Here is a 24363-nt window from a genome sequence, read left to right as displayed (position 1 = left end):
CCAGTCCCTGTTGATGTAGCTTATGACTTGGTTACTTATCAATTCAGAGAAAAAGAGAGGTCCCTTTATAATTCTTTACTGTCTACCCAAATTTTGTGTTCAAGCACAGAGGAACAGAGTACTTTTCTGACTGTTTGACCTCTTTTCAGAATAGATGGGTTGAAAGAGGACAGTAAGAGACAGCTTAATTTCACTTCTGCTGCCTGTTCAGATTAAGTGAGACAATGCAGAGGTTGAGAACAGCACTAAAGGTTACAGTTGAAATAAGAGGCAAATTACTACTACCAGGCAGCAGGAAGGAAACAAGAGGAATTCTGACTCACAGGTGTGTCTGAGTCAGTGTTTCTTGTGACGACAGCTGGGAGAGGTGGTAAAATTACGCATTTCCCTTTGCTTGGGCTGTGATTTCAAAACACAGCCAGTCGTGAACAGACATCAACATTAGGACGCCTCTCCCCCAGCTGCAGCAGGAAGACTTGGAAGCACCAGGACTGCATTCCAAATACTTTACAAATGTGTAGGATAAAAGAACAAACAACCTCCTTCCTCCAAGCCCTATATTTACCATTTAAAATTCAGTGGAAGGAAAACTTGATGTTAATATTATTTATGAACAACAACCCATGGTTATAGTTTCTGGTTGTATACAGACGCATCCCATTTTCAGTGCTTTTGCATCTCAAATGACTTTCCAATTACTGCCTCACACCCAACATTGGTCTTAAATTCTAAATTTCAATCACAAGAGCATGTGTGCTTCTTTCACAGAGATAATTACCACCTGCATTGCAGTGTCAGTTCTCTCTGAAGGGAACCACCTATAAATTTGGGAAGCTTGTTGAACTGAGTCATTTCCACTTTTGGTATGCACTACTTATAGCACAGCCTTATTTTCTGGCTGTAGCTGAAAGCAGATTTTTAAATATTACTGTAAGGGATTCTTGTAGTCTTTTGTAGAGGACAGGATTGCAATAACTACACCTTCCTCTCAGAAGCTGGAGACTAACAAAAAGGTTCTCCTAGAACAATAAAAGCCAAGTGATTACAACCCTTACACCCTGTTTCCTACACACACACAGAGAATTAAATTGTTCACATTACAATAGACATGCTCTGCATTTTAATAGTCAGATCCTTCTGAAAAATTAAGGAACACTTTCTTGTTACTAATGAACTCCACTTAGTTCTGGATTAAATTTGAACTATTATACATGTAAATATTCAAAAGCTTTTACAGCTTCATCTAAAGCCTTACATGAGAGAATAAAAGTTTTGGGCCATTCATTACAAAGGATTTCTACCATCAAAGGGGCATGAGTCCATCTTGAATATCAGATTCTTTGAGGTCATTTGGGATCTACTTTCGATTGACAAGTAGCCAAGGACACTCTCAATACTTAGTGACTATCAAGCAGAATAACTTTGACCTTCCCCTTTTCCTCCATATGATAATGTATGAGACAGCCTAAGTATTGTCATGCACTCTCAAGGTAGGGAACTGCCTCTTAAAAGTTACTGGAGCTGTTTCCTAAAGGAAAAGCCACCTTTTTGTTTTTTCTTTTTTTTTTTTTTTTAAATTATGAATTTTTGCTGCATGCTCATTCTTTTTTTTGAAGGAGAGTCACATGAACACACAGAAAATACATCTGGAGCAAATGAAAAGATCTGCTCCTGGAACTGGGCCTGATGCCAAAACAAAGCATCAGAACTTGAACCGAGGATCTGAGAACAAAGCAGGAGCAGAGATGTCCAGTAACACTAGTATTACATGCTCATCCTATAAGGAACAGCACTTCATTCTTAGAAATAATGCTACTTTCATACTGAAGAATGATAGTTAACCAGCATACTCAAAACCACTTTTGAACTGCTGTATGTCATACAATCTGACCAAAAAAAGATTTCAGTCACATGAACCATCTAACTACATACAGTAAGATATTAAATAAGGATAACATAAAAATCATACTGAAACTACTGTGGAAAAGAACTCTATGGACAAGAAAACAGCAAATGCTGATGAGCTGAGCTTCACCAGTAACTATTAGTGATTTATTACAAAACAGCTGCACTGGGACATTTAAACTACTTTCCCCCCCTCCCCCATTGCTAGCTGTCTGTTACTAGTTGGAAAGAGACTCTCAGTTCTACTTGCCTGCTTGGCATTTAGCACCATTGTCCACCCACACAACCTACTCAAAATGGCACCCACACTGGAAATTTTACGCTTTTCAACTTTTAGTTTCCATCTGTATCAAATTCCACAACATTCCATCTGCAATTCCAGAAGTCAGCTAAGTTTGTTGTCTTCATGCCTGCTCTGCTGTTCACACTCATTCTCCTTTCTCTTCTCTTACCCTCCTGTTAAGCAAGTTGGGAATTAAACTCTAGCATACCCCACGTAGGTTAAAAGTTAAACAGATTGCATCCAATACGCAATATTTGAAGGAGCAAATAAAGAAAGCAAAAACAACTGAAAAAAAGTGTATGTTGGCTAGTTCCTGCATTCAGCTTTTACTGAAGTTGAGATTTCATGAGGTAAGTGTCCCAAAGCATTTCAAAATGTTTACAGCTCTGGAACAAGCACTGCAGAATTCCTCTAATTTGGCAATGCACTTTATCCTTATTCATAGGTGTAATAAAAAAAGATAATTGAAATCAAAGATAGCAGTTCGGCTTGGTATGCATACTGCAAGAAAAAGCAGCTCTCTCAGGACCACCTTCTGTTCTATTCCCGTATCAACTGGCAGAGACAATGCTGATAAACAACAGAACTGAGCATCTCCCTCATTCCCCACTGTCTGCCTGTATTTGGTGCTGACTCTGGTCAGGGATAATGTCTCCCACAAATGCCTTCCAGGGCCATCCACTTGAAAGCACATCCACACAGTTACCAACCCAGGGACTGCTTCCCGCCACACAGAAGGCAGCCACCCATGCACCTGCCTTTGTTACAGAGCAGCAGTGCTGAGGACAGCAACTTAGGAAAGCAGCAACTCTTGGCAGCCCAGAGGGAAGGCAGAAAAAGATCTCTTGGAAGTGAACTTTGTCACAGCTAAGTGAATAGAAGGCACTAATTTTTTTCAAAAGTGTAGGAACAGAAATACAGCAAACTAGCAATAGGACGGTAAGTGTCCGGGCCTTCTACATTTTTGTTAACAGCTACGGTTTGTTCAAAGATCCATCACCCATAAAATAAATGGATGAATTCTGAAGTGAGCAAAGAAGCTTTCCAGGAAATACTGAACTCATGCTGGTGGAGGACTGCAAAGAGTTTTAGAGAAACAGTTCCCTGGAGCATTTCTCAATGGACAAGGCTGTGTTGGCCTCAGAAGGGGACACAATGCAGAACTGCAGACAGAAACAGATGCAAGAGCCTTTTTTTGTTGCTGTTTTTCAAAAAGTCATAGGGTTACAACCAAACCGTCCAGTGAAAGCAGCAAGTAAGAATACACAAGACAAGCACCCCAACTCAGGCAACCTATTTACAAGCTCTTTCAAAGTCATGCAGCCAGGAAATGGAGACAGACCTGTTTGAAAATAGCTTTGAAATAGCACAACTGTACTATCCATTTCTATTAATAACCACACGTGTTAATATGGTTACATTATATGAATTTCAATAGGTCTTGCCTTCAACATGAAGGTAATTAGTTTCTAACTTCATTTTCTGGACTCCCAACAGATATTTTGCTGTGACAGTTTGCATTCATGTTTACAGCATTTATTTCCAATGCCTAAGTGCCTAGTAAATAGGCTCATAGCCCAGAAAGTAAGTGGTACATCCAGCCTCACACAATAACAAGGAACCATCTCATCACAATCCACAGTGGCCATGCTCTATTATCCATTCCAGCAGACTTCTACGGTTCCAGATACTTCTGTATGATGCAACACCTCAGGTCTGCTCAGGTCTGTATGAAAATATCTTCCACAAAGGTGAAAGAGGCCTTTCAGTGCCTCTGAAGTTGAAGCATTTGCATTGGCACTAGGAAATAATGAATAGAAGTATATGTCCACTTAAGAGACCCATGTATTTTGGAAACTCTGACTGTGCACAAAAGGAAAGCAGTAAGTGTTGGGCATTGAGAAGGTTCCCAGGATGTTGCAGTGAACACCTTTTGCAGAGTAGATTTCCATCCGAGTTGCCCTGGATAGCCAGTTGTCCAATACCAAACTGATCTGAAATAATCAGAGACAGCAAGTTTTTGCACAGTGAAGTTCCTACACCATGGCTGACTACCACTGCTTGTCAGTCCACTACAGGCATGCATTCTAGCAGCCGCAAGCCCGCAACAGTGCTATACCCAAGAAAGGTGTTCCAGATGAATGCTCTGTAGAAAAGTGAGCTCAGTTCTCCTGTTTATTCTTCTTTTCCATTAGACATACTGCTATGGAATCCAAAGCCCTGTGAAGACACAGAGCCAAGCCCATCCACAGAGCTGCCCTTAGTCATAGTTGAGTCTCTTGCTTTGCTATTCAACAATATCAATACAGTATCTCCTATTCAGCAGGTGTTTAATTTCATAACCTAGTTCAGTGAAGAGAGAGGTCAGTACTTCTGCCTGTGACTGACATGGGAGATTTGGGGGGCTAGGCATGAAGATGACAGAGAAAGTAGAAGTAAAATCTCACCGAGAACACTTCTCCAGGAGACATCAGTAGGAACCCGGTAGGGACCATTTCAACTCTCTTATCTGTTTTTTGGGGGTGAAATTTCTTTTTGTCACCTTTGAAAAACAAGGAATAATAGAAAGTCAATATGGTACATAACTTTATCTTATTTGTCCTTCCAAGCTTCCCAGTTACCAATATGCAAGGTTAAGAGAAGAGAGTTCATGAATCTGTGTGGGCAGTAGGAGCTAAGATTACCATTGAACTACTGTATTTGCTTTTTTGTGATACACACAATATCACTATCACACTGTAAGCAAAGGCCTCTGGGGAGCTGAGAAGAAAAGGGCATAGAAGAAACAAAGAACAGTGACAGAAACAAAGGGCAGACCTTCCTTCTACGCCTTTTCCAACACTTCAAAGTGGATTTAGAGTTTTATTGAAGGTCTCTTCTAAATAGTTTAATTCTTTATTGGTGAGTCTAACAGATTTTTTCTCTCAAAATAAACAGTAAGAATGCCCATTATTTTAAAAAAGTTCTCTGATAGGCAATTATTTTCCCCTTGTTGCTTGGATATTCATGTAAAACGGGTTTTACTAAAATAACGTGCAAGACAAACTAAGAATGCTGGTGGGAATTCAACAGAGACGCAAGGTCTTAGTTAACTGTGCAGTTTAAAAGGATATGGGAAAATTAGATGCCACTTCGATGAACAAGGTATTTTCTGATCTGTGTAAAAAGTAGGCATGATCCTGTAATCGGTGAAGTCATTAAGGAGAAGGCTTGGCAAATATAGGAATACAGCACCCTCAGGATACAAGTAAACCTCCTCACCTTAAAAACAAAATGTAAAACTCTGCATAGTGATGATTTATATTCTTACATGATTTGTATATTTGTAAAACAGGTTTACTCCTCTTTTAGCATTTCAAAAGGGTTCAACAATTTGATGTTAAGTCTAATAAGTTTTTTAAATTTAATTTTAATGGTGTATTCATAGACTTGAGTTCTCCCAGTCATTATGCCAGTATAATGTAGAGCAAGGACAGAATATAGGGCACTGCCACTATGAGTTTTTATAAATACATGGCTTTCATGTCATGTTTTAAGTCATTTTCTCTTTACTGTAAGTTATCACACTACTAGTCATCGTTGGCCTAGACTTTTTCCCAATTAATTTCTTTCACTTTCCTCCCCCATTCACCCTTTTGCAATTGCTATGACTGTCATGGCTAATTAAAAAGACCATTTCTTTCCATCACACCAGCTGTACATGGAGAAGATTAAACTGACTCATTTGCCTGTATGGGTAAGTTTTATTTTTAGGCAGCCCCCAGTGTCCACTTTAGAAAAAGTCCTTTGAGAATTACAACCAAGCAGTTAAGATTTAAAGTTGCATTTAAGCAAGCTCATCTATGGAAAAACTCTGAAACCAAACATGTCTACTTGCCTCAGGATAAAGTTCTGCCTGTATGAATAAGTTTTTAGAAGCTGCCTAAGTTTGTTTTCTAGTCCTCACACACATATATACATACATACACATATACAGAGACACAGAGAGAGAAAGAGAGACCCCAAACAGTGGAAAATTTCCTGTACAAGTCATGCACATTTTGCAAACACACATTTTTACATTTATGCTGCTAACCACCCCTGAAAAGCCACAGTGAAAATTCAGCCGATCTGGAGAGCCACATTTTACATTTTGGTTTAAACCAAGACAGCCCCACTGATGTCAATTTACTCTAATTTTACATCTCTCCTGAAAAAGGCTCAGTATATTTTAAAAATACCATACTACCATCACATTGTAAGACCATCATTTCAAAAAAAGCTTTGAGAACATGTAAAATTGAGTATCTCAGACTACACACTGCTTAAATGCTTCATGCAATACTGTTAAACACTAGTCATAATTAGTGACAATGCTTTTCCTGCTGATTTTACAAGCTTTTCATTCTGAAAATAACAGCAGCTGAGTGAAAACCAAATCTACCTAATGTTACTCATACTCCTATGAGCCTGTAGTAACTTCAGTGAAAAGAATAGTCCTGCATTTTTCTACTGTTTGTTTGGGCTAATCTGACATCATTATTTCCAAGATTATACTAAAATTCCACTAAAATACAATAAAATTGCGCAAGCAAGATCCAAACGAGGCTTCACATAACTGCATTTGTGGGTACACTACTTCATAGAAGAGCTGCAACTGCAGCAAATTTATTACGCTCTAAATTATTGCCAAAGTTCTGACTAATTCTTATCCTACTCCTTATTCACAAGCAGCTTATAGAGAGTATTTTAATATTTGAAATTCTAGCTGGCAGGCCCAATTAAAAAAAAAAAGTCTCATGACATTTTTTCTGTTCTACTCGGTGGATGAAGGAGTTACATTCAAATATTCACAAAGAATATCAATTTTTTTGAGCTCAAAACTCAATTCCCAGGCATTGCCTCCAGTATTCAGTCAAATTTCACTATTTCTGCGAACAAGCATTCTTTCGAAGTAAACTGTGACTTCTCTAATGCCAAACAGACAAGCTGGTCAAAGTGAAAATGCAGAAAGCTTGAGTGAGCATCAGTGTACAGTATCTTAAAAGAAGCTGAACTATAAACTGACTGACAGATAAGCTACGCAAGTAATTAGGAATAGATCAAGTGCTATTCACATAAACAGTGAAGAAGATCCCACATTTCTTTCTTATCAAAATGATCTTAGCAAAGTATCACCTTAGTAAGTACCATTTTAGCTATCAGCACAATGCTGAGCTGTAATAAACTGTTCACCTACACCATTGTGAGGAAGAGGTACTAGGTATAAATACTGTTCCATTGGTTTGAAGACAACTCTACTCATTTAGTCTGGCTGAGGAAGAAGCCCCACAACTCATTCAAAATGGTGAACTCTTGGGAGCACTTTGTTTGAATAAAATCCAAAGGTGATGTTTGTATGATAATGTCAGTGAAACCAAGCCATTTAACTAGAGCCACAAGCCTGTATTTTTAAACAGATTTCAATCTCAAGTTACTGCTTACAGCATCTTCACTCCAACTGCTCTCTATGATTATTTTGCCTCTTCTTCGATTCCTTTCTTCCTCCTTCAGAGGTCATTGGTACAATTGTATGTGAAGATATTAGAGCCTTCTGCTAGTTCTGCCTTTACACAATAGCAAAAGAGGACTTGAACACATCTTCCACAAAGGTGTTTATGTAATCACTGCATTCCTTGAAGATTTTTAAAAGGTTTTATTTACTGTACAAATTGTCTTATTCCAAGTCCCCTTCCAGAACTTTAGTTGTTTAGCATTCATCTATCATAAATTCTGCAAATTCTCCCCATTTTACCTAAGGAGATTTCTGACTAGTTTACGTGCTATATTTCTGCTTTTTGGCTCAACCAACTACACTCTTCATAGGCTTCACTGCTCAGTAATCACGTTGGATAGATTTAAAATCCAACTGGCACAATTTAGTCAAGTGGAAGGAAAAAATATAGAAAGCCAATGAGTCAAGGGAAGCAAGTTCACAAGAGAATATTTTCAGCCTTGGCCAGGAAAAAAAAAAAAGGAATGCTGTAATTTTTTTCCCTTTACAAAGTGTTTCACATTTTTTAAATATTTGAAATGGCATGCACTCTGTCACCTACACCCCAGTATCTACCATGCTCTGCTTTCTAAAGTACAGATCTGCCTGGTTTCCATAAAAGTCACAACAACCTATAATCCCAGTGCCAGTAAGTTAAAATAGATATTCTGCATGGGCAGGAGATATGGCAGATGTACAGGAACAGACACTCAGCTGAACTAAGCCAAGGTAACTCTGTGGACTTTATTATGCCATGAGGCTGTGCAAGGTTATGAAATTGGGTTAAAAAGCTTTGGGAGTAAGGTCTCATTGAATTTAAGAGTAACAGAATGTGTCTTTATTCAGGGTGTACAAAGTTAATTACTCCTGCCATTACACAGCTTTAGCTGACCACAGGGTTATGAAGAAGAAAGGTAGTAAGAATTCCCATGCATCTCTAGAAGTTGCACTGAAATTGTACAAAAAAAGGGCAAAATTACTACACTTAGCTTCTGTATGTCACCGAATGGAGAAAGCTCTCTGAGTATATTCATTTTTCTATTTTAAGGTGTTCAACTCCTTCAGAAGATGCCTTTAAAAATTCTCTTTTGGAAGTCTTGAGCCAAGCTTCAACCAATTCTTCCAGCATACGGACTTTGTCCCCTGCAAACTATGGAGTTTCTTCACCTGTATTAGACAGTGAAGCCAGACAGCTAAGGAGCAAGTACATCATATCCACATGAACAGTACAGGGAGAGTCTTGCTGAGGCTCTGTGCACATTGACCCAATCCCCCTAACACCGTCTCACACGTCAGCAGCGCAACTGAGCATGTCGCCATTTATCAGTTATAGCCTTGGGTTAGAAAGAATAATCCAAAAGTGTATTGATAGAAGAATCATAGAATAGTTTGGGTTGGAAGGGACCTTCAAGATCATCTAGTTCCAACCCCCCTGCCATGGGCAGGGACACCTTCCACTAGACCAGGTTGCTCAAAGCCCCATCCAACCTGGCCTTGAACACTTACAGGGATGGGGCATCCACAACTTCTCTGGACAACCTGTTCCAGTGCCTCACTACCCTCATAGTGAAGAATTTCTTCCTTATATCTAATCTAAATCTACCCTCTTTCAGTTTAAAGCCGTTACCCCTTGACCTATCACTACATGCCCTTGTAAGAAGTCCCTCTCCAGCTTTCTTGTAGGCCCCCTTCAGGTACTGGAAGGCTGCTATAAGGTCTCCCCGCAGCCTTCTCTTCTCCAGGCTGAACCACCCCAACTATCTCAGCCTGTCTTCAGAGGAGAGGTGCTCCAGCCCTCTGATCATCTCCGTGGGCCTCCTCTGGACTCACTCCAACAGGTCCATGCCCTTCTTATGTTGGGGGCCCCAGAGCTGGACGCAGTACTCCAGGTGAGGTCTCACGAGAGCAGAGTAGAGGGGGAGAATCACCTCCCTTGACCTGCTGGTCACGCTTCTTTTGATGCAGCCCAAGATACGGTTGGCTTTCTGGGCTGCAAGCACACATTGCCAGGTCATGTTGAGCTTCTCATCAACCAACACCCCCAAGTCCTTCTCCTCAGGGCTGCTCTCAATTCATTCTCCACCCAGCATGCTGACCACATCACACAGCTTGGTGTTGTCAGCAAACTTGCTGAGGGTGCACTCAACCCTGCTGTCCGTGTAGCCAACAAAGATGTTAAACAGCACTGGTCCCAATACAGACCCCTGAGGAATGCCAGTCATCACTTGGACATCGAGCTGTTGACCGCAACCCTTTGAGCGTGACCATCCAGCCAATTCCTTACCCACCAAGTGGTCCATCCATCAAATCCATGTCTCTCCAATTTAGAGACAAGGATGTTGTGTGGGACAGTGTCAAATGCTTTGCACAAGTTGTAGATGATGTCAGTTGCTCTTCCTTTACCCACCAATGCTGTAACCCCATCACAGGCCACCAAATTTGTCAGGCATGATTTGCCCTTAGTGAAGCCATGTTAGCTGTCACCAATCACCTCCTTGTTTTCCATGTGCCTTAGTATATCTTCCAGGAGAATCTGCTCCATGATCTTGCCGGGCACAGAGGTGAGACTGACTGGCCTGCAGTTCCCTGGGTCTTCCTTTTTTAAAAATGGGGTTATGTTTTCCCTTTTCCAGTCAGTGGGAACTTCACTGGACTGCCACGACTTCTCAAATATGATGGATAGTGGCTTAGCAACTTCATCCACTAGTTCCCTCAGGACCCACGGATATATCTCATCAGGTCCCATGGATTTGTGCACCTTCAGGTTCCTTAGATGGTCTCAAACACGATCTTCTCCTACAGTGGGCAGTTCTTCATTCTCGCAGTCCCTGTCTGCCTTCTGTGACTTGGGTGGTGTGACTTGAGCACTTGCCGGTGAAGACTGAGGCAAAAAAGTCCAAACCCAATTTACATAGTACAGAATAATTGAGGAGTTGGTGAATCCATTTTATTCCCCTTTAATCTGACAAAATTTAAGTATGCTGCACATGGAAAATACATGGTCTGAGCCACGTATCTATGACAAAAGTGGAGTGTTTGTTCCAAAACAACTTCAGAAAAATAGGCACAAGCAGATGAAAGCATCCAAGGTTTTTAGAATTACCAAGCAGCTCTGCACCTCAATGCACCTTCAAAAAGAGAAACCTTCACATTCAGTAAGTTTTCAGAAATCACCAAATATCTGCTTTTATAAGATCAGCCTGCTTTTTCAAGGATTCATGAATAAGCAGCTAAACAGATCACTATTTACTTCTCAAAATTCTGGATACATTGCCTATATGGAAATTTTTTTCATGTGCTTTTCTTTTACAAGACATAGGACTTTCTTATTTCCTCCAGCCTTTCTTTGTAGGCTTGGACAACGACATCAAACATTAAAAACTCAGTTGCTGATATTCCCTTCTACCAAGACTAAGTTAAGCACAACACACGCTCCAAGCTGCTAACACATAAGAATATTAACAATATTTCTTATGAAAACCTGTAGCATTTAGACTATCCTTCTTTCATAAAGAGAAAAGGGCAAAAATAAGTCAAACTTCAAAATTAGGGACAATCTAGGAAATATTATGAAGACTGTCTTTTATTCATATCTACATAGAAAACCTGAGGAGAAATTTTCACTTAATGTGACAGACTCTTTACGGAGTACCAACCATGTATTGTACCTGGTGTCAAAATTTTACAGCTGTTCAGAGATAGAAGGCTTTAATCATGAATACTTTATTCCTTAAAAAGTGAGCACTGGGACACAGTCTGGCTAATTTGTGCAAGAGCAGGATAAAGCCTATGAGAAGCTGTCATTGAGCACGGATGACTGCTGGCAAGACAGAGAAATTGTCTTAGATTATATGTTCATCTTCAGCCCTGATGAAGTAAGAGTTTGAGAAGAACTGAACTACATAAGACGACATTTTCGGTTATGGCCTATAGTGCTACACTATTTAAAGAAAAGTTATAAAATACCAGATACTTTAAAAAAACCCAAGAATAACAGAGAGAGGAAAATACCGGCACAACAGGCTTATAAGCCAGTATAGCTGGTTTTGCATTTACCAGCAAGTGACTGGTAAGTGAACAAAATAAAAAAACCTGGGAAATAGACTGGGGGGGGACGACACGATGGGACACAGACACGACACAACAAAAAAAACCCCAACAAAAACAAAAAAGCCCACATTCTCAGTAATTAAAACCACTTTTGTGCTGTTTGATACAAGGGTGACAATGTTCTGCTGGACACTTTCTGACTGCCTAGACAATGGGGGCATCCATGTAGAACTGGATACATTGAAAACTAGACAGGAAAACAACAGAAATTCAGCAAAAAAGGTTAATTCAAGCTCCACTTCATTATTAGTTTTACTTTGACCTCTTTGTATTTCATTTGACACAACATGTCTTAATCTGAAACTTAATGGAAACAAGCATTATACTCTTCCACACAACAGAATTAATAGAATAATGAAAAAGCACATTTCAATATAGTATCCACTGTTGTTCAAAATATGACTGCTTAATGCATTAAAATGAACATTTCAGAAAGGCAAAAATCACTTATTCCTCTCCCCAGAACTCTGATTCACTGGTTTTCATTTTCCCCTTAAAAAAAAAAAGTAGTCTTGTAATGAAGTAGAAAAATACAATCACCAATTGCATTAATGTAGAATGAGTGACTGATGCAAAAATCTTGTAAACTCAGTCTGAGAATAACTGAATGCTCTGAAGCATTCAGCAAATAATTACAAATATCAAATGCATTCAGTTTGTGTTTGCAAATCACCCACGCAAAAGGTAAAAAATTACTCAGTTCTATTAAAATAATGACTTGCCTTACAAAACGTATGGCTTACTTTCAGTTTGGAAAAAATAACTTCTTTTAAATGAAGGTAAGTAAGCAGGGGAAAAAAAATCCAATGCATTTACTACACCAGTCAAAGACAAAAGGTTCCTGTCTTTGCTCACAAGCAAAATATTTGAAGAACTTGAAGCATACATGAAACACAAGATTCACCACAAGTTCATAGTCAAGGAGTCAAGCAGATTATAGCACAAAAAGTTGTCTTCTTTTAGAAGGACGGACAGAACATTAGAAGCTACAATGAGTGGCACAGAAGAAGACATTTAAGCAAACAAATTATAACGCTTAAGTTATGATTTCCTGGCACTGCATGATTTCCTTGTTCAACTACAAGACACTACCTTACCAAACTGAAAACATTGCTTCTTGCTGCAAAAAAGTCTATACGACAGCATCTCATTTGAACATTTCAACTAAAGCTGCTAGTAATATAGTTCAAATCTCCACTAATTGAGGTTATTTCGACTTGCAGAAGCCCAGAGGAAGTCTTTACTACACTAAACTGTGTTCAGTAGACAAAGGCTTGTTTCCTGTCAAAGTACAACTCCTATTCCAGAGAAAGATGGCAATGGAAAGTCCCTACATGCGTATTTTACGATGACTTACCAGAATTTGAAAATCTTAGAAATTCTGGTGAAAGCAGAGATATTTGAATGGAAAAGAATGAAAGCTCCTAATTCTCAAGTCAAACAAGAAATCCCAGTTGTATTTGGGCAGGATATTAAATAGGATGTTGGAGTTAAATATTGCTGCTATTGTTTTATCAGACCAAGATTAGGAAAGAACTAAGATCACGGCATTCAGCAGGAGCAGGAGAAAAAAAAAAACAAACCTGCAGATACTGACATTGATTATTTTTATGCTACCGCACAGATGAGGTAAATTCAAGAGGTAGTGCTAAAATGATAGAACTTAGTTAAAGCCTTTGCACCTGCTCGGGCAGATGGATGCAATTAATAACAGAAAAGAAACAGAAGAACTCAAGTAAAATTGTTCCCTCAGGGTTAGGTTGTTTTAAAATTAAGCTGACACGCTTTTTAAATACAATATATTAAGGCAGAGATGTGTTTTGAAGTGGGCTGTCTAGTTTACAGCAAATGAACTCATTAGCGAGGTGCATAGACAAACACAGGCCTGGCCCCACAATTAGTTTTCATACTCATTCGGCAAACAGATAATGTATTTCCTAATTACTCATAGTCAAGCAAATTGTTCTGCTATACTGCGCATGGGAAACAATATCATACTTAAGTTGATTTCCTCCTATTGCAAATGAAAGATTTGAAAATGTAAGCTTGAGAGCCTTAGTCAGTAAAATTCTTGCCCATGTACTTCAAATGTGTCCTTTAAGGAGTTCACTCCTCAAGAACCCAGTTGAAAGTAAAGTTCATTATTTGAAGTCCAATCAAAATTAACAAAGATGAAAGGCTCCATATTACTGTGTGTGTGTGCACGTGTGTATATTTATATGAACACACACACTCCAACTATATCTGTTTACAGTTACTACAGTCATGACGACCTAGGCACATGACGATCTGTAGCATTAAGTTATTAGGATACTCCCTAGTAGTTTTGGCCCATGTCACCTGGTGTTTTCCCAAAAAAATCCCAGGGAGGTTCAGGATTAGCACAGGTCAGGGATCACTCCCTGGATCCAGGTATTCTGGGTGTGGGGTGGTGCAATTTTAGTAAGAATGGTGGCTACCAGCCCTGTCCTGCCATGCTGCCTGGCCTCAGGGCCCAAGAACAGCGCCTGGCCCTTTTTATTTACAGGTACAGACAGAGCCAAATTTAGCTTGTCTTTCCAAATCAAGAATAAAAAGATTATTTAAATCCTCAGCAGAGAGAACTAATGCAGCATCACTGTATAATCATCAGTTGTACTGCAACAGTCTGCTGGAGCAATGACGGATTTCTACAGTGCACAGAAACTCTGAAAAGCAGTCTTTTTTTTTTTACAGTAGTTCGACAGCAAAGTGGGTTAAACTGTTACATTATTCATATTTCATGTGTGAAAATCTTTTTTCATTTCTAGAAACCAGTAACAAAATAAAAAAAAAGGAGGCGTGAGGACTCAATGACCATGAAAAACATAATCTAAGTAGATAGAGAAAAAATAGTTATAAGTATCTGAATTAACTGGATAATAATCTAACAACAAAATGCCATTGTTACCACCAATTTTCTCTAATTACCCACTAAGGCAGGAAAAGCATCTATTATTATACCAACTTAAATTATCAGTAAGAGAATTCCGAGTGCCAGAGGTGACTGGTTTTGCTTTCTGTCTCTGAGTTTGCTATAATAAAACAGGTAAATATGTTGCAATCTACTTTAAAAGTTACCCACAATGGTGGCTTGCAGCTTAACCACCCCCAAAATCATAAATAAAGGGTTTAATTTTTTTTTTTAGATCTGAAGAGCCTAGCATCCTTGAGGGCACTGTAAAATAATAACATGAAAGGATTTTCCATTTGCTCCACTTTAGTATTCTTAACAGCTATTACAGGTGAGTACTTAATAATTGGATACTTGTGAGGGGGTATGCATAAGACATTGTACATTTCTAGAATGGGCTAATGAAAATGTATTTAAGCAAACAGTCCTGGAACTTAAAGGTATCTGTTGTTATAATAGTTATCTTTTATCTTTGTTTGTTTGTTTGGGTTGTGGTGTGTTTTATTTTTGTTATGTTTTCTCTTTGTTTGGCTTTGGTTTGTTTGGTGTTTTTACAGAACAGATGGATGTAGGGCACCAAAACAACAGTGGGTTCTAGTGGCCCTTAGAGCCTCAGCTTCCCTGCAAAGAGGGACCAGCTGCTTTCTCCTGGGGCACTGCACACTCTGCAAAGAGCATGAACTTGCCAGAGCTCAGCCATTAAACCACTGCCTGATAGTACACTTCAGAATGCTATACCCCTGTGAACAGCTGCCTTTTCATAATATTGTACATATTCAGTCAAAACACCGAGAGATTACTCTGAAAGTTTAAGGATTCTGGGATAGCCAGGGTATTGTGTTACAATTAGCAAGAAGTCACTTCACATTCAACTTTTGAAATAGCTGACTTCAACTTTTACAAGCATTGCTACCATATCACTTAACTCAGCATATTGTATACTGTATTAACCTTTAAAAAATTATACCATACATGAGGGCAATACCTTATCTTATTTACATGGCTATAAATAAAACCTACATCTGACCTCTTCATCGTTCTTATGTCTCAGCGTATTTGGGCAAAAAGCCACTTGAAACATGGCAAAAAACCCACAGAAATGAAAACAGCTTCCAAACCACATACATTGGCTGACTGCAGAAAATCAATAATATTTTAATAGTTGGTGAACAAAGAAAACCAAACCAAAACATCTCTCTTGCCTCCGACTACTGTCAATGGCTCTTTGATGGAATTAATTCAAGAGCAGCAACATAAAGTTTCATTCACAAGGCTGTCTAACTCCAGAGGAATGAGTCACCAGCAAAAAAAAAACAAAACCAAAAAAAACCCACCCTACAAACCCAAAAGCAGTTAACAGATAGGAAAATACTGCAATGGATAAATGTAACTGTTAGTTTAATTTTAATCTCTTGTATCTGTTTTTTCCCCATCTACCAAGCAGCTGAGCTTTTCAAGAAGTCGCATGATTTTGCCTTTCAGTAAAATGCTCAGATCTGAAATCCTTACCTTACAATGGAATTTAAGAGTTCAAAACAAGGCTCCTTTCACACTGTCTTGATTCCTTTATCATATCCTGACTCACAGCCACTTTCACTCCATCATTTTCATTACAGGATTTTACCAAATCCTTACAGCAGTCATCCAGACATCATTACATGACTGGTTAGTACCTTAACTAGGTTGAGGATCAGTCTCATGTAACGTGGAATTCTCAAAATTTTGTCACCTCAGATTTCCTAATTTCCATTCTGTAGTGTTTTCATACAGTGATTAAAACACTTATAAGTAGCAGATCCAAACTGTCATGTTCTTTAGTATAACAACAAGTAAAATAAATATTTAGTCAGAGAGCTTATGAGTAAAAGAGATCTGTGGAGGCATTTTAATCGTATGTACATAATGTGAGGGTCTTAATTAGACATCAAACTTACCTATGCACCTTACATATGGCCCAAACAGAAAGATGCTCTTTCCCACAGAGCATCGAAGTATCTGACTTAGGTTTCTGCTTTGAATCACATTGTGGTCTCTCAATGGACCTATACATAGCAGACTAGCTTCTTAATTTAGGCTGTTAGAGAGGCTGAAGTTGGGCAGCGGGAATACCCTCTCACATGTCCCTCTGGAAGGCTACATTAACATACTGCTGCTGGCCTGCATCAAAACATTCTAGGTGGCCAGCGCCTTCAAGTATCACCCTTTCAAGAGCCTGTTACCTTTATGCACCCCACAGATCCAGTGGGCAAGATAAGCCCTTATGCTCTCCACTGCTAACAAGCACATGCCTCGAACTTCAAATACATGGCAGCTGTTTGCTCCTCCTCTCTCAGCCTTACCTCTCAGCTGTCTTCTGTCAAACGGTCCTTTCACTCTGCATGCTTGAAACCACAAAAGCAATGCTGCATCTTCCGTTCCTTTCATAGCATAGCACACAAAAGCTTGACCCATCTTCAACACCCTTGATACTGAAGCCATAGGTATCTCTTTCCCTACTTCTCCCAGCTGGCTTGCTTCCAACATACATTCATACGACACTCTGATGACTGTAATTCCCAGAATATCTTTACTTACTGTACAGCATAGGCAATGAAAAAAGGCTGTTTGAAAACCACTCACTTTCCCCATAGAGATGGCTATTCTCTTAATAATACAACACACATACACAGGGATGCAGGGAACCAAGCTGCTCGCTCCTGCTGACTCTGCACTCAGATGAACTGCAAGACAACATGACTCAGCCCCAGACAGCTACCAAGTGCAACTCACAGATCATAGCTCTTGGCAGTGTGTGGAATATGAAGACAATGACATAACAACAATGAAAACAAAACAATCGAGAAAAAGAACCAAAGATTTGACAAGTTCAGAAAAAGTGTCAGGTCCTCTGCTTTATCCACAACCAAACGAGATCGCAAAGGAGCGAGCAGTCACTACAAACCTAATCTTATGCAAGCTGAGCTCCAGACAAAAAAAGCATAGGGAGAGCTGCCAGAGAAGAGTTTTAAACCAACATTTAAAACAACCCAGGGAAGAGAATAATTTACAGAGCCTACAGTGAAATTAGAAGCTTCCAACCTACTTAAGGCAAGTACCTGCCGATTCATATTCTAAAGCTATAGAGGAACAATGACCTTTGAGGAAGACATTATTGATATGATTTTATTGTTGTATGTGTGTCCAGAGGAGTAACTTGACACATTTTAAATCAACGAGAAGATACTTGCACTAAAAATACCTATAAGTGACAATATAAATAAAAGGAACACTGAAACACTCTACAACTTTTTCTACTGTTTTTCCTGACTCCTATTTTAATAAAAGCCAAAAATCTGAAAAATTAGGAAAAAAAATCAAGAAAGAGAGCAAACCTTTTTTTTTTAATTCTTTACAAAGGAAACTACTACAGAAAACACATTTGCTGATATTCAGAAAACTGAAACTTAAAAACACTTCTCTTCGAATTGTCTTCAGAAAACAGCCTCAAAGCTTTTAAGTGCTGTATTTTTGTTTCCTTGTATGATAATTAATTAGAAGATTAACACTTGCAAAACATAATTACTCCCTGGAACATCTTCAAAAGAATCTGAAGTCAAATGTCTTGTACCCTATGCACGTAAGCCTCATTCTTTGCTCTCCAGCATTCACAGGTAATATACAAATTTGAGGGGAAAACTTGCCCTAAAATAAAAGCGTAACATACTAATCAGGTTTTATTTACCATATCCCCAGGGGAAGTGCTCATATCAAAATATGCATAAGCAAAGGGGCGTTTTTAACTAGAAAGTGTTTACATATTCCCTCAGCACCTTTCAGAGCGGCGGTGTGAGCCTTACAGCCCTCGCCGCTTCGTGTGGCTCTCCAGCCCATTTCCAACATGGGAAATCTCAGCACTTGCGTAACAACAAACCTCCCCCCACTCAAAAAACAAGAAAAGAAACCAGACATACTGAAGGAAAGAAGTTCCTGTTCTTTGTGGCCACAAAAACCCCCAACAAACTCCCAAAAGCGCGAAGGGGAAGTGCAAAGGCAGAACACTCAGAAAGGTGCCAACAACGACTAGCGATTTTTAACGCACATCAACCGCTCCAGCAGGCAGGGGCACCGCACCTTCACCAGAGGGAGGGACACGCTGCCACAGCCCCTAGCGCTATCTTTAGCCCCTGGAAACCCTGAGCCGCCAGGGACAGCCTCAGGGCCTCCTCGAAGCCGGTCGCCGCCCAGCTCCCCTCAGCCCACCGAGAGGCCTCTGCCTGCCCCCTCAGCCCCCAAAGAGGCGGGCAACCGTGACGAGGCGGGACCGGAAGCTCCACCTCCCTCCCTCCCTCCGAGCTCAACCACTGGTCAGTTCTCCTATCAGCGGGAAGGAGGGGAGGGGCGTGGAGGGGGCGGGAAGGAGGGGGCTGGCAGGGCTGAGCCCCCTCCTTCCCGCCCCCTCCCCATCTCCGAAGCCTTCTCCCAGCCACCACCCCACCCCGCTCCCAGCTCCACGCTCACTTGCTGACGGGCACGTCAAGCAACCACAGTTTCCTCTTCTGATTGGCTGTTCCCAGGCGGTGGCTCCCGCCTGCGAGAAGGGGGCTCGGTTCGCCGGTGTAGGTGCCCGCCCTCCCCCGGTCCCCTCCCGGCGCGCATGCGCGGGGCTGAGTGTTGTCCTGGGGGTGGGCATGTTCCAAGGAGCGGAGCGAAGCGGAGCGGCCGCCAGAGCGCCGCGGGGAGGGGGCGGGAGCGGGGCCGCGGCGGAGCCAGCCTCACTTTCTAGGAGTGAGGGGAGACCATAGCCTGCCGGGGGCTGCGAGCGGTGCCACATACAGACCTGTGCGTGTGCATATCTCTCTCTCTCTCTCTCTCTTGCATGTGTCTGTAGGACTCTCTCTCTCTCTCTCCACACACGCGCGCACATACCCACCCACCGGGCGGGCTGGGCTGTGGTACGGGCAGGGCGATGCTGGCGGCGGGGCAGTAGCTCTCCGCGCTTCCCTGCGGGGCAGCGGCCGCCGGCCACCAGCAGCAGGAGCAGCAGCGCCACAGGGCAGAGTCCGGTGGGGCGGCCGGCGTGTGCGCGGAGCCGGCGCCGCGCTCGTTGCGTGGCGATCGCCAACCGCCGCCCCCGGCGCGGCGGCCGGGACGGGGCGCGGGTGGCGGCGCGGGATGCGCTCCGCCTGCCTCCCGGGGCGGTGAAGCCGCCGCCGCCGCCGGAGGGAGGAGAGCCTCGTCCGACGAGACGCTTCGCCTGCGCTCCGCTCCGCCGCCGCCCCGGGCTGAGGACGGGGGAAGCGGCCGCCGCGGGGGGCTGAGGAGCCTTCCCCCCGCCTGCTCCTGGCTTTCCTCGGCGGCTCCTCTCGCTCTCGGCACAAAGCCGTGCGGTGATAATCTGTACGTATGCGTGCGCCGGAGCGAGGTCCGCGCCTGCCTGCCCCCGCTGCCCGGCCGCTCGCCTGCCTTGCGGATTTCTGCCTGCCCGCTGCTTTTCTGCTCCCCCCTCCTCCTCATCCTCTCCCCCCCCCGCCGCGGCCGTCTTCCGCTTTTGTTGTCTGGTGGCGGGCATGTGCCCGCTGCCCGCCGGTACGGCGGGGTCCGCGGCCGCCCGAGCGGAGGGGCCGGCGGGGCAGGGGAGCGGCGCGGGGTGGGCCGGGCCCGGCCCTCGGGCATCCGCGGCCGGGCCCCGCCGCCGGCGGGTGGGTTCCCCCTCCCGCCTGTTGATGTTGACGATAAATCCGGGATCGCTTCTGCCAGTGTAAACTCGGGCCAGGTGGGTTTGCGCTGTTTGTCATGAAAAGTTAAAACTTGTTCCTAAACATGCCCTGGTCTTGCCCTTTCCTGCCTGTGAAGAAGGAAGTGTTACCTCACTGGCTGCGGCGAGTTTTATGCCAAGACGTTTTCGGAGCACCTTGTGAGTCTGTGTTTCTCTGTCGTTGCGGCCAGCTTGGCTCCCAGATGGCCAATTCCCTGAACGGCCGGAACCCGCGCAAGGGACGGATCCTGGGCTTCATTGATGCCATTCAGGATGCTGTGGGCCCCCCCAAGCAGGCAGCTGCCGACCGGAGGACTGTGGAGAAGACCTGGAAGCTTATGGACAAAGTGGTGAGTGTCTGTGTGCCTTCGTGTATACGCACAGTGAAGAATGGGGCTATTTAAATAGGTACACATGGGGAAACAGCGTCTTCCTGCAGCCCTAACTGCTACGCTGCGTGTGCCTCGGGAAGTAAGGGGGCTTATGTTTTAGGTTATTTAAGCACCATTTGTCCTTCCTTTTTTTTTTTTTTTTTCCCTATGGCCTCTGGCTATGTTTTTTTTCATCTTGGTTTGTGGAGGGAAAACAAATGTGTGTGTTTGCCTTAGGCTATTGTTATTTTCAGATCCTTCAAAATGACTCAAACTTGAAGAGCTGTCCTAACGAAAAGCTGCTTAACTTAGACTTGTAATCACATATTCTGTGTGTTTCGTGTTGGATCACATTGTTAGTCTGCAAACAAGACCTCTGAAGTATGAAACTTCAGTTAAGCTAATTGTCCTGTGAGACATGCTCATGATGGCAACATAGATACGTTTGTGCTTTTAGGAATGTGCGTGGGGACTGGGGGATGTCACTCTTGTCAGTTTAGTAAACAGATTAGTATGGCACGCCTAACTTTTAAGTGTGTGTTCTGCATTTTAATGATTTTTAAGTACTTCTATTTTTCATTTTGAAACTAGAAATACACTGTACTGAAACTCATTTTTCAGGAAGTGGGGGGTAGACCATAATTTTTTAGGTCTTATAGTTCTCTGCACCAGCCTGATACATTTGTTTAGTATTATACAAATTGACAGCTTGTATGATAATAGATTAGCTAGAAGAGTTCCTTACCAATGGTAGGAACAGTTTGATTATCACACAGATAACTGTTCAGGAGATGCAGGCACTCTGTTTTGCATATGAGGTTATACTTGAGAGTTTCCTCTTGAAAATGCTGGGGAGTGAGGATTACTACCTGTTAGCCTCTGGTCTATATGGCAAGAGAGTTATGAGTTTTTGACTTGGTGCTCGTCCATGAATTAGTGTAAGTGTCTGCTTTCCCTGTGGCTCTTGTAAAATGCAAATGTTTAACATTTCTTGAAGTTCATAAGTAGTTATCCTGACATGGTGGAGATCATTTCATGTTATATGCCTTGACAAATGGTAATTTCAAAGTATTTGATTGAGTCCTTGTATGCTCTCCTTTTTGATGCTCCAAGAATAGCATCTGTATTTCCACAACTTCTGATGATGATTATAAACTTAAAAAACAGCCTTGATAGAAATGGTTATTATCACAAAAGACTTTGTTGACATTTCCCTGTTAATGATCAGGATGCTGTAAACGGTGAGCATCTTGTAATAGGAACTGCAAGTATAAATACTTGGAAGCAGGCACTCTCCTTCAGTAGAAGGAAGTTTTTGGCTTGGAAACCAGGAATCTGGTTCGTCATTGTTGAAACCACGTGGGGAATGTACGACTTAATTTCCCCCTGTGTCAGGGCATTTACAGATCTATATGATGAGGTTGTCCCCTGATTGGTTTGTGTATTCATGGTTACCAGAAAATCTTAACCCCACTGCTTGGACTTGTGGATTGCTTTTACTCAGCTCATATAGGATAACTATTTGTCACTATTACAACAGAGCATCAGAACAACCAGTGAGGCCTGTTCTGTAGAAGTCACTGGAAAGGCTGGACGTTGCATTGTGCTTTCTTTTTCATTGTACTGGATAAGTGTCCTCAATTTGGATCTTTAATGTATCCTTTTTAAGCTGCTCTCAGTTAATCAAATTTTATTTCCAAATTATATTAAAGTATACCAGACAGCATGATGTCATAGTGTGAGAATGCTGTAGCTTGCTGCTTGAGTTTTTAGCATTTAGTACTTATAGTGAAAGGATGTGTTTGAGCAAATTCGATATGTTGGCGAACAAATTTAAGTCTCTTAGCCTTATGTGGCAGTAGGAAGGAAGGCACAGGAAGGTAATTTTCTCCTCTGCCTAGATCAAAACCAGGGATTAAAATCAGAAGTAGAAACCTGCTTGATCGACTGTTATTTCAAATCCCATTTCTGGAGTGTGTCTTACGACTGATTTCAGTGGTGGGTCACTGATCAAATTAATACCTGGTGAAGGCAGTAGGCTCTGCAAAGTCGGTGGGGTGCCACCCATGGTAAGATTGTGGCTTTAAGGCCTATTTTGCTTGCTGTAATAACAGTCATTATCCTTGTTTATTCTTTAACTATAATAGCCGTGATAACCATCTTTTTGATGCAAAGAGGTAGCTAAAGTTTTGTCCCATTCTAAAGACGTTAGGGAAAGGGAGAATGGAAACAAAGCAAAGCTATTATCTTGACCAAAGGATGAAAAAAGAGCAGTCTTAAAAACTAGTGGCAGAGCTCAATAATTTCTGGCTTAAGTTTCTTTCATTCTGTCTTAAAATTGCCATTCTTTACCTTTCCTTCATTTCTTTCTGTAATTTCCTCTTTTGGCAGATGAGATTTTCTGTATGAATTATTTGTTTTCAACAATAAGGGATTAACCAATACTACAAATATTGCTACTCTATAAGAACTATACTATACGAGTGGTTTTATAGTGTATGTAAAAGTTCTGGCTACTTAGATACCATGCAAACTTCCTGGGTAGAATTAGTTGTATGTTATGCTTTGGAATTGTTCAGATTTCATGGTAATGTTTTGTGGTTTGTTTTTTTTTTTTAATGGGCTGATGCTTCAGCTGTTAGAATAGGCACAATGTTGCAGTTCTGCTTAAGTGTCTTCTCTTTAAACTTCTGTTACCAGTTTGAAAAAATCTAGGGTTTTGAAAGAGTTCTTTAGCAGGACAGAACGCTGGGATAGTGGTCCTGGTTAGAGCCCTGTTTGTAAAAGTTACTGCAAGTAACATACTTGCAGAGAAAAAAAAAAAAATCTTGTTTTAACAATTCACATTCACTGATTACTTATCTGTCTGCATATCTTACATCTGCATCTTCTTTTTTATACTTCATCCACTGGGATCTGTACTTTCTGAGGTTTACTGGTATGTCTTTTTTTATATGAATTCATAATACTAACTGCATTATTAAAGGGGCATCAATGTCCAGTTTCCCTGCTGCTTTTCTCATGGGTAAGCAGTAGCTTTACCATTAAGAACCAAAAATATTTTGTTTAATTCCTTTGCAATGCAAAGGATAATATTCCTTTTATGGTTTGGAAGGCTAGCCCTGCTTTCCAGTGCTAGCATTCTGTAAGCAAGTTGACCATATATCTCTGAACTAATAGCAAGCAAATGACTGTTTTTGAAACGTGTATTTGAGAATGTTCATATCCTGTAAATAAATAAAAAATTAATATTGTTAAAAAATAACTCTAAGTCTTCCTTTAAACTATGCATAAATTACATGGAATTTTTTTTTTCTGAGATTCTAAACCTACTGATTTTAAAACCTAGAAACTAGCCGTGTATTATTATTAGAGAATAATGGTTATCTTGAGAACAACTTTGGGAGAGAATGCCTATTATGTAAACATGGGAGTAGTTAAGTTAATTTACTGCTCGGGCCATTTAGAGTTGGCAGTGCTATTGTGCACACTTTACTATTTTGGGTTTCATGCCGA

General features: G+C 41.3%; 2 protein-coding genes across 5 annotated transcripts in view; one reads left to right on the top strand and one right to left on the bottom strand.

The window, feature by feature from the left end:
• LOC140647455 (uncharacterized) overlaps positions 1–20290 on the bottom strand; it is a 234683-nt gene extending 214393 nt beyond the window's left edge. Inside the window, exon 1 of the mRNA XM_072852109.1 lies at positions 19559–20290. Within this exon, the coding sequence (XP_072708210.1) occupies positions 19559–20290 (732 nt within the window). The remainder of the gene's footprint in view (positions 1–19558) is intronic.
• CBLB (Cbl proto-oncogene B) overlaps positions 19408–24363 on the top strand; it is a 138171-nt gene continuing 133215 nt past the window's right edge. Inside the window, exons 1-2 of one of the 4 annotated variants that reach the window (XM_072884379.1) lie at positions 19408–19560; positions 20668–20826. In XM_072884379.1, coding sequence (XP_072740480.1) covers positions 20680–20826 — 147 coding nt within the window. In that variant the 5' untranslated portion in view covers positions 19408–19560; positions 20668–20679. Of the gene's footprint in view, positions 19561–19593; positions 20119–20153; positions 20495–20667; positions 20827–24363 lie in introns of those variants that run through there. The other 3 variants (XM_072884387.1, XM_072884371.1, XM_072884362.1) reach the window with 3 other exon arrangements.

The sequence above is a fragment of the Ciconia boyciana genome, chromosome 1, assembly GCF_034638445.1.
Source record: "Ciconia boyciana chromosome 1, ASM3463844v1, whole genome shotgun sequence".
NCBI classification, from domain to species: Eukaryota; Metazoa; Chordata; class Aves; order Ciconiiformes; family Ciconiidae; genus Ciconia; species Ciconia boyciana.
This window is presented reverse-complemented; position numbering and strand designations above follow the sequence as displayed.